This window comes from Hyaena hyaena, unplaced genomic scaffold, assembly GCF_003009895.1.
Source record: "Hyaena hyaena isolate Hyena2069 unplaced genomic scaffold, ASM300989v1 scaffold_263, whole genome shotgun sequence".
Taxonomy (NCBI): domain Eukaryota; kingdom Metazoa; phylum Chordata; class Mammalia; order Carnivora; family Hyaenidae; genus Hyaena; species Hyaena hyaena.
In genome coordinates, this window is record NW_024080897.1 from 1,568,384 (window position 1) to 1,579,767 (window position 11,384).

The window sequence follows — 11,384 nt, forward strand, 5'->3', positions numbered from 1 at the left end:
AAACATAAGAGGGAAGGATGAGGCTTAAAAGGTATCAGCAGTAAAATGGAGTCATACTCATAATTACATCAAGGAAAGAGGACTCTAACATGATCTTCAATACTAAGAGGAGCCATTTTTTTTTTCCATTTCAAAGTCCTATTTTATTATCACTGAATATTTTCCTTATTATTCCTTGCATTCACGCCATTTTTTTTTCTTAAATAGTTTATTGTCAAGTTGGTTTCCATATAACACCCAGTGCTCATCCCAACAAGTACCCTCCTCCATGCCCATCGTTCCCCTTCCCCTTCCCCCACCCCCATCAGCCCTCAGTTTGTTCTCAGCATTCAAGAGTCTCTCATGGTTTGCCTCCCTCCCTCTCCCCGACTATTTTTCTCCTTCTTCCCCATGGTCCTCCGTTAAGTTCCTCCTAATCCACCTATACATGCAAACATATGGTATCTGTCCTTCTCTGCCTGACTTAATTTCGCTCAGCATAACACCCTCAAGGTCCATCCATGTTGCTACACATGGCCAGATTTCATTCTTTCTCATTGCCATGTAGTATTCCATGATATAGATAAACCACATCTTCTTATCCATTCGCCAGTTGATGGACACTTAGGCTCTTTCCGTGTTTTGGCTATTGTTGAGAGTGCTGCTATGAACATTGGGGTACATGTGGCCCTATGCATCAGCACTTAAGAGGAGCCCTTTTTTAACATGGGATAGTGACAGTGGCAGTGGATTGGGAATGGGATGTGGAATTCTTAGTGAAATGCTGTTAAGGTATCCTTTTGGAGATGTAAGGTGGGCAGTTGCATGTTTGGCATCAGTGTACACGTAAGAAAGAGCGGTTAAGAATGTAGGCTCTGGAAATGACTTTGAGTCATAATTTCCTCCTCTGTAAAATGGAGATAATCCAAAATGTCCTTTAGGGTTTTGGGTTTAGCTTTAGAATATTGCCTGAAACCTAGAAAGCTCTCAGTGTTTTCTGCTGTCATGATTGATCTTCATCATCACTATCATCCAAAATATGGGATTTGGAGATAGAGACCTTAGTTGGAATGTAAGCAAGACTTCTGGCAACTCATATAATCATTCAATTTCTTTATCTAAAATTGGAGCAGTAAAATCTAGCTCATGGGTAATAGTATAAATGAAGAAGAAAAATAAGCATGCAATGTAGGCATGAAGGCATATATCCTGTTTTTTTAGCAGTTATAGTTGGAGGAAATAATCACTAAATATGTGAAAAATTAATAGCACAGAGATATTTATAAGAAGTGACATAGAAAAAGATAAGATTGAGAATGACACACGGCTAGAAGTTGGAGACCCACCTCACTTTTTCTCCTGATTAGTTGTTGTGTGGTGATGTTGGGCAAGTTATCATTTGTGAGAAGTCAGTATTTTCATTTACAAAGTGAGAGTTGATTAGACAAGATGATTTCTTAGGTCACTTCCTTGTAGAGTTTCTTTCTTGATTTCAGCGTTTAGAGAGAAGCGATTACTACAGTTAGGGAAGCTAGGAGGAGATGGGACGTCTAAAGGGTGTTGGTTTGATTTAAACTGTGAGGGAACAAGAGAGTTGGAATCTTGAAGATATCTTTTTTCTCATGTTGCAAGGAATTAGCTTATCCTGACATTTCCATGTTTTGTTTCAGGAAGGTTTTATTTATGAATTTAATAAGTATTGGAGTTTATATTTTGCCAGGTTCATTGAACGTTCTTGCTTGTTTTCCTTATACGTGCTGAGTCCCTCCAGGGCAGCAGCTCGCTCCTAGGATGGCTCTCAGGGTCCCATTATACTGGCCAGTGTGGAGGGCTGCGAAGACCTTTTCTTTATCAGCATTTACAAGATTAGAAGTTAATTTTAGAGATTAAAAAATATTAATTTAAAAGTAACAAACCCATTATGTTAATACAGATTTTTTTTTGCATGCAACCTAACTTTATTTTCAAAAACAACAAAAAATTTAATAATGAGAGATATGTTTTACATTTTTACAGATCTCTTTAATATGTGGCTTACTTGAAGACCATAGATTCCCAGGTCTGATTTATATTTTGGTTGAAGTATTATTGAAGAAAATGTGCTTCATACATATAAGCAGTTGGAAAAGGAAGAATGTTTTAATAGAATAGTCTTTTTATATAATTGTGGATACTCTTTGATTTTACACCAAAAGTCCAATAGTTGTTATTGGTTAGTTGCAATGTGGACTCTGAAATCCTGCCAGTGAACTTGTAGTTCTCTGTCATCATAATGAAATCCATTAGTTTTGCCTGCACTTTGAGTGCGTACTTAGTCTTTTATCCATATGTACTTTTGTCCCTACAGACCCCTGAATTCCCAAGGGTCCCTGGATCATATGCTGAGAATCACCACTCTAGGGTATATACATAAGAAGCTAATTGCTACTTTGAAAGTTATGGGCATTTTAAACCTGGCCAAACGGTTTGGCACTGCTGTCCTCTTAAGTGGTTATTCCAATTTATGTTCCCACCAGCAGTTTAGGGGAGTTCCATGTGCCCCATAACTTCAACAACACTAGTTATCAACAGTGTAGTTTTTGCTGGCTTGGTTGGTATAAGAAAGGCAACTTTACATCTTTTGTGTCTACTTCTCTTAGATTCTATTTATCCAACTATTTCTTTTCTGTCAGTTGACATATTCCTTAAGAATATCTTTCTCGGGGTGCCTGGGTGGCACAGTTGGTTGAAAGTCCGACTTTTACTCAGGTCATGATCTCACAGTTTGTGAGTTTGAGCCTTGCGTCAGGTTCTGCGCTGACAGCTTAGAGCCTGGAACCTGCTTCAGATTCTGTGTCTCTGCCTCTCCCCTGCTTGCTTGCTCGCTCTCTCTCTCAAAATAAACAAAAATTAAATTTTAAAAAATATTTTAAAAAAAAGAGTATCTTTTTCTCCTAGTCATTACTTCAGAAATTTCAACATCCATGCTTAATAAGTTTTACAGGTAATCAGTGTCTTTAGCATCCTCCAGAAAATTACAGGGACCTCAGAATACTTTAACTCAATCACCTACTCCCTGACTTAGATACAATTATTTTTCAAAAATTTGGCTTTTTCTTTTTATTGACATTCAAATTAGTATCACTTTTGTATAGTTCCCTTAAAGATTGCAGAAAGAATTTGTGAAGACAGATTCTAGAAGTTGCTAGAGAATGTTGCAGTATACTTTAAATATTATGTATTTTTCTATGCTTTCAAATAGTATCAAATTAAAAATGTAAATTTGTGCTATTTACCTCTTAAAACCATAATTAAATTTAATAGGATTGGAAAGATTAATTTCTTGAACAGCAGTTTGGTGAATGTATATTATGCCAAAGTCTAATTTTATTTTGACCTTGAGTCAAATTAAGGTTTTATTATTGTGGGACTTTAATTGCTCTCACTCTTATAAAGGGCATCCAGTTTAAGTTGGCTGGTATGGAATGCAATGGGAAATAAATGCAATGGGCTTTTAAAGTGTGTATTACATCTTTTGCATTCTCCCCTCATTTTGAATTTATGTATTATAGAAAGTTCAAAAACGGAGCTTGGGATTTTTATTAGCATTTTTTGGAATACTTGCTATGTGGTGGTCTTTCTGATTTCTCAATGACTGCTCCTCAGGGTGTAAGCATTATTATCTCCTTTTATTGGTGAAGTAAATGTAAATAATATACAGAGAGTAAGCGATAAAGCCAAGGTTTGGGTTGAGGGTTTGTTTTTTTTCCCTGTATAGATTTTAACTTTATTTAAAAAAATGTTTTTTAACGTTTATTTATTTTTGAGAGACAGAGAGGACACTAGCAGCGTAGGGGGAGAGAGAGGGAGACGCAGAATCCCGGGCAGGCTCCAGGCTCTGAGCTGTCAGCACAGACCCTGATGCGGGGCTCAAACCCATAAACTGTGATATCATGACCTGTACCGAAGTTGGATGCTCAACTGACTGAGTCACCCAGGCGCCCCCATTTAGATTTTACTTTAAAACATTAGTAATACAAAATCTGGAAATATTCACAACTTAGCCATTGAAAAATGGTAAAACTACTATCTTATCTCTCTGTTGCTGCTTAACAAATTACTCAGTAGCTTAAAGCATCCTACCTTTACCATCTTACAGTTCATGGAGTCAGGAATCTGGGCCAGGGTTAGCTGGGTCCATTGCTCCAGGGTCTCACCCAGGCCACAGTGAAGGTATCAGATAGGTTTACAATGTTATCTGAAGATTTGGCTGGTGAAGGAACTACTTCCAAACTCACTTTGTTATTGGCAGGATTGAATGCCTCTTCAGCTGTTAGACTGATGCCTCTGTTTCTTCTGTTCAGCCCGAGGCCTCCCTTGGTTCTTTCTTTTGTGGGTCTCTGCATAAAGCACCCACCGCAGGGCGCAGGGCGGCCCGCTTCCGGAGCGGACAGGGAGGAGACAGGAGACTGCCGGCCAGAGAGCCAGTGCCAGTGCCGGCAAGGGGGAAGTCACTTAGTGTGCCTGACTAAGGAAGTGACGCCGTCACCTTTGTCACAGCTCCATCCCAGACCACAGGGGAGGGGCTCACACAGAGGTATGAGTTCCAGGAGGTAGGGGTCTTTTTGGAGCCATCTTAGAAGTGTGCCCACCACGACTATCAGTGTGCAGTTTTTATTTGAAATCCCAGAAATAGTGTATTTAGATTAGATTAGAGAGTAGCTCACTCCTTTTAACAAATCCCCATCCCATAGCTATTATGGGTTTATATCCAAAAGCTCACTGATCAAGAAATAAGAAATAAAATACTGTCATGGGTAGTGGTTTGGTTGAAAGGATCAGAAATATGAAACACCAAAAAAGAGAAGGGGTATCAAGAAACATGAAAAAAGGAGAGGGAAATGCTAGCAGCTTCCAATCCCTGCACATAAGTATCTTGGAGGAGCCCTAGCCTGTGAAATGTTCATCTCCCTTCACTCTCTATGAAACTCCTCAGGGTTATAAGTAACTCCTTAGACTCCTTTCTTCCCTCCTTGAGAGAATCTCCTCCCTCTGCTCCTGGTTCCCTCCAGCCTCAGTGAGCTCTGGACGACTTGACCTCACTCCGTATTTCTCATTCCCATTGTCTGAGTACTGAGTGAGCCTGAGCCCTTCATCCTCAACCTCAAGCTTTAGGACTTTCCTCACTGTCCCCTTCCAACAAGAAAAATTGTGTGGTAGAGATTAGACTGTAAAGTTTGAGAGAGAAAAGATGCAAATTCCATCCAGAAGAGGCAATCTCTAATACATTCTAACGTATTCTATTCAGAAAGGAGCAGTAGTGTACATATAGGAAATAAGTTATCAATAAACTACTTTTACCCAGAGCAACATGATAGTGCATTTATCCTCCTTCCAGTGTGGTCTGTCAGAAATATTCAAGACCATCCCGAGGATGATAAGACAGTCATAGATAAGCATGCCATGGCCTCCCTCAGCTCTCTTCAGCTGGATAATTCGGTCATGCAGGGATAGTCCTCACCAGAGCCAGTGGAGGTTGTAAGTTCCTAGTTACCTTGGAGGCCCATCCACCCCTTCAAAGCTAAAGATTAAACAGACAAAACACTTTAAGAATTCTAAAAAAAAAATGGAGAGATATAGAGCCTCTACCCAGAAATAATATTCTCAAGGTTTCTCATGTGAAGTGTTCTATCCTACCAGTTTTCATTGATTAGGTTTAGAGAATTAAAGCCTAGTAGAGTGTTTTTAAAAAAAATGAATCCACTAAAAGGGGACGCGGTGTGATTGGTCAGTTGAAGGTGAGAGATTTCTAGAAATAATCTGTTGCTGCCACCTCACCCCAAATTGGAACCCATCAACTATGATTCCCATCTTGGTAAGAATATTAGATTTCAGAAGTTATTACATATAAACTAGAATCACCATGAAAAAAGTACTGCTTCACCCAAGTCAGTAGCTTTTTAATGTAGGAACTCAATTTTTCTAAGTCTTTAAGTTAAGATTTTCCATCTGGAAGAAGAAATGGTTCAGTCCCTGTGCCTAAGGCTGGGCTGGGAGCAGGAATGAACTGTGAGCAGACACGGGTCTTACACGTGTGACAGAAACGGCCTCAAACTGTGGTAGCGGTTGTATGCTTGGTACATTTTTAAAAATCAGAATCACATACTCAAAATGCATGAATTTTATGGTATAAGTTATACCTTTATAAAGTTATTGAAAAGGACAATGTATAGACTTCTTAAAACTTCATCAGAAGCCTCTTAATAAAGTGTTACTCTCATTTTCCCCCATAAATTCTTCCTTGCTCATTTCACTTTAACCCCTCTGGTGCCAACTTTTTGTCTTATAACCCTAAAAAATACTGCCATCTCTTCAGTTTCCCTATGTTTTTCATTATTTTGGTAAAATCATTCTGTACTTCAAAATATTTAGGAAATAGAACTAGAAGCCCTACTACATGGAACTCGCGTTACTCTGCAGAGCTTTAGCTAAGAGTGAGGAGGGTGCTCGCTTTACTTCGTTTGTCTCTGCTCTTTCACAGTCCTACGTGTGTTTGCATTCTAGGAAGGTTCGGGGACCCTAGGTCATTTCACAGCTCGCCCCTATGTGCTCTACGAGTGGAGGTAAAGATGCCCTCGTGCTGGTCAGCCCCAGGGGCAAGTCCTTGCACAAGCCAGTTTTGCCAGCGTCTCTTTACCTTTTCCCGTGATGAATTTAAGTATTTACAATGGTTAGATCGTTGTGGGTAACAGATTTAAGATTTAAGAGATTAAAACTCTGGTTAATTTCTCTTCTCATTTTTATAGCTCAAATCTAATCCAAGTGAAAATGAAGAAAAGGAAGCCCAGTTTCAGCTTATGAAATCTGATGAAATGCAGCGTTTGCGCTTACAAGCGCTTGACGCTTTTGAAAGCTCAGATTATACTGCTGCTATAACCTTCCTTGATAAGATTTTAGAGGTAAGTTTCTTAGACATTGCAGCTGACAAGCAACTGTTTGTTATGAGGCATGTTCATACCATTTGACATGTCTGTTTGTTATGTATCACAAGCGACCTGGAGAGGATAAGATCAGATTGGTCCTTGGGCTTTTAGCTCTTAAGTGAGAGATGGTGTTTATATAGAACAAAATTTGGAACTGCAGTTTTCAGTAACTGTACTCAATGTGCTGTGGAATGGGAGTTACATATTTTTATACATTGCTTGCTTTACCGTTTTTGTTTGATTTTCTATTTTTGGCAGGGGGAGAGAATTCTAGAGTTTAGATAATGAGGTAAAAGATGAAAGAATTGGTTGAAGAAAAAGGAACAGTAATGTTTCAGGGGAAGGGTGTTTAGAGTGAGAAGTCTGTAGGGAGGAAACAGATGGAAAGTTGACAAGCCCCGGAGGTCAAGACAAGAGCTCAGTCTATAGTTTCCTTGCCTCTGAAGGACTTCGTGACAGATGGTTTCAGAAGGAAATCTACTAAGATATTCAAGTAGTAGCAATCCTAATTCCTGTTGATTTATCATTTTCATAGCACTTTGATGTACAATTCCATTTAATCATGGCAGTAAACTTAGTATGTAGAGTAGGTGCTTCTTTGATAATTTTATGGAGGAAATCGTGTGATAGTCGAGTGAAATTCATGTTTTATTAAATTATTTTGCTTATAATTTGTTCAGGAAACATAAAGTTATAATTTTTACCTTCCAGTAGTTTGACTAACCATGTTGACCTGATTAGCCAAGATATTTAATTCATGTACATGTTGATTTGATATCTTAATATATGTGAAAAGTTGACATGACTTTTTTTTTTTAATGTTTTTATTTCTGAGAGAGAGAGAGAGAGAGAGAGACTGCATGAGCAGGGGAGGGTCAGAGAGGGGGAGAACACAGAATCCAAAGCAGGCTCCAGGCTCTGAGCTGTCAGCACAGAGCCCAGCGCGGGGCTCGAACCCACGAACCGCGAGATCATGACCTGAGCCGAAGTTGGACGCTTAATCGATTGAGCCACCCAGGTGCCCCAAAGTTGACATGACTTTACAACAGCTCTAAGAAATGTGGAAAGATACTTCCCTAGGCCTTATTGGTGAACTTTTGGGATTACATTTTTTTAAAAAAATTCGTGCATTTATAAACATTGTCAACTTTCTGATAAAGTAGAAATGGCGAAACCTCCACCTTCTCATGTTGTTTGCTTCTTTTCTTTGTTTTATGGTATGAGGATTTAATTTCGAGACATTTTACAAAAGATCCTATTTAGTTATTAGTAGAATGGAAATACTTTGCAGGTTTAGAACCTAGATTTTACAATTAGAATTGTTGATTAAGTACAAAAATCTGATTAAAGAATACTTTTTCAAAATCAGATACACTTCACTGGTAACAACCTTCTAATAGTAATGCCATGTATTCTTATTTTCAGAGGTTTAAAATTATATAATTGAAGGAAGTAGGAAAGGGGCCTCGTTAGCATATATATACATATATGCTATATATACATATATGTACATCTACATATATACATATATATGTATACATATATATACATCCCTTCCCCCATTAGAATTTAAGATATCCTTCAAGAAATTGCTTTGTCACATCTGAATTGTATCAGATTTTTTAATACTTTATGATATAGAAATCACATTAATTGAAGATGGTTTCATGTTGATAAATGTGTCGGCCAACTACGTGGGATGAAGTATGAGTGTGCATAGTTTACTACTTCTTAAAGTCTAGTTCTCTTGTTTCTCAAGGTTTGTGTTTGGGATGCAGAACTCCGGGAACTTCGAGCTGAATGTTTCATAAAAGAGGGGGAGCCTAGGAAAGCGATCAGTGACTTAAAAGCTGCATCAAAGTTGAAGAATGATAATACTGAGGCTTTTTATAAAATCAGCACACTGTACTATCAACTAGGAGACCATGAACTGTCCCTCAGGTCAGCTCTAGTGACATACACATCCGGTCCTCTTTTCAGTGTTGGGAATAAGATAATAAACCCATTTAAAAACATTTTAATTTTAAATTAAAACTGTGGTTAAAGTTGTTTTTATATTCTTTATATATTTTGTATTTTCTCTAAGTTATTCTGTTTCCACACAGTTTATTTTTATGAGCTATGCTTATTAAAATAGAGATATTATATTTGCAGAAAGAAAATGGGGTGTTTAATGTAGAACTCTACTTATTTTAATTTGAATTAATAATACGTGTGTGTGGCACAATGCCACATGTGAAAGTATATGGTCAATTATTAAATCATTGTGTTTTTTAATTGTTACAAGCAAAAAATACCTTTTATTGTGATTTCTGTATTTAGTATGGAAAACTACTCAATGATTATTTTGACTTGGAGTATTTTCCTCTTTTTAAATATATGAGCAGTGAAGTTCGTGAATGTCTTAAACTTGACCAGGATCATAAAAGGTGTTTTGCACACTATAAACAAGTGAAGAAACTTAACAAGCTAATTGAGTCAGCCGAAGAGCTCATCAGAGACGGCAGGTAAGAATACGCTCGTCTGCCCTCTGTAGCCTCCCTTCTCTGTCTTTCCTGGGCACAAAAGATCAGTTGAACTGCTTGCTCGTTTACTCCTTAGCCATTGAGGATTGCCTATGCTTGGTAGCCCTGGGCCTTGGCAAAAACTACTGCAGCAGTACTTTTTTAAAAAAATTTTTTAATCTTTATTTTTGAGAGAGAGAAAGAGAGACAGAATGCAAGTGGAGGAGGAACAGAGAGGGAGACACAGAATCTGAAGCAGGCTCCAGGCTCCGAGCTGTCAGCACAAAGCCTGACACAAGCTCGAATTCATGAACAGCGAGTCATGACCTGAGCCAAAGTTGGATGCTCAACTGACTGAGACACCCAGGCGCCCCTGTACTTATTTTTAATAAGGCAGAACATAAATAATAGCAACTGCATAGTATTCTTACCTGCAGATTTATTTATATTTCACCAAATTTTTATGGAGTATCTCCTGTGTCAGGCACTGACAATGTACTAGAGGTATAGAAATGAGAATGACCTGGTTTTTAGTGTTAAAAACCTTAAAGATTAATGTGGGAGACAGACATATAAGTTGATTATTAAAAGATAATGTATCTAGAGTGATAGAGATATATACAGAATATATAGAGATTTTCTTATGTACAGGATTCTGGGTTAAGTCCTTTTGTTAGAGCACCTGAAAAATACTGTACCACTTCTTTGTGGCCTCCATGGTTCCTGATGAGAAATCCATGGACATTCTGATTGTTTCTCCCTAAAATCAGGTATTTTCCTCTGACTGCTTTCACGATTTGTTTTCTTTGTCTTTTAAACTTTTTTTTTTTTTTAATTTTTATTTATTTTTAGGGGAGAGAGAGAGAGACAGCGTGAGCAGGGGAGGGTCAGAGAGAGAGGGAGATACAGACTCTGAAATAGGCTCCAGGCTCTGAGCTGGCAGTCAGCACAGAGCCCAACGTGGGGCTCGAACCCACGAACAGTGAGATCATGACCTAAGCGAAAGTCAGACGCTTAACCGACTAAGCCACCCAGGCGCCCCTGTCTTTTAAACTTCTGAATAGAAGTTTAATTATGGTGTATCTTGGTATGGATTTCTTTTTTTTTTTTTTTAATCCTATTTGGAATTTATTTAGCTTCTAGAATATGTAGGTTTGTGTCTTGTCAAATTTGGGAAATTTCAGTCATTATTTCTGTTTAAAGTTTGTATTTTAAATATTTATTTATTTTTGAAAGGGGGGGGTGTGTGCACAAGTAGGGGAGGGGCAGAGAGAGAGAGAGGGAGGGACACAGAATCCGAAGCAGGCTCTAGGCTCAGAGCTGTCATAGGCTTACAGCCGGATGTGGGGCTCAAACCCATGAACCATGATCATGACCTGAATTGAAATAAAGAGTCTGATGCTTAACCGACTGAGCCACCCAGGTGCCGTGATTTCTTGAAATACTTTTTTTAGCCTTTCCCTCTCTGTTTTTTGTCTTAGATTCTGATTGATGTAAATGTTAGCTCTTCTGTTGCAGTCCCAGAGGTCCCTGAGGCTCTCTTCTTTGTTCTCCATTCCTTTTCTTTCTGATCAACTTTGGTAGTTTTTTATCACTCCAATTCATGGATTCTTTTCTCTGTCCCCTCCATTCTACTGTTGAGCACACTCAGTGAACCTTCTTACTTGGGTTTTTCTAGTTTTTAGTTCTGATAACCAAACGTTATTCTGGTATCTCTTTTGTTTCTTTGCCAAGGCCATCTATTGCTTTCATTTCTTTAAGCATGTTTATCACTCTGCTGCTCTTGCCAAGGCTGCTTTAAGATCTTCATCAGGTAATAGGTATTGGAATTCATTGTCTTTTCTCACTCAGTTTGAGATCTTACTGTTTGTTGGTATGATGAGTGGTTTTTGATCGAAACCTTGACACTTTCATTTTATAAGACTTTTTTTTTTTTTTT

At 38.3% G+C, this 11,384-nt stretch overlaps 1 protein-coding gene across 1 annotated transcript in view; it reads left to right on the top strand.

Moving 5' to 3' along the window:
- The window catches only part of DNAJC3 (DnaJ heat shock protein family (Hsp40) member C3), a 69,155-nt gene that overhangs the window by 44,916 nt on the left and 12,855 nt on the right, over window positions 1-11,384 (top strand). Inside the window, exons 5-7 of the mRNA XM_039245708.1 lie at window positions 6,765-6,917; window positions 8,701-8,882; window positions 9,329-9,448. Coding sequence (XP_039101639.1) covers window positions 6,765-6,917; window positions 8,701-8,882; window positions 9,329-9,448 — 455 coding nt within the window. The remainder of the gene's footprint in view (window positions 1-6,764; window positions 6,918-8,700; window positions 8,883-9,328; window positions 9,449-11,384) is intronic.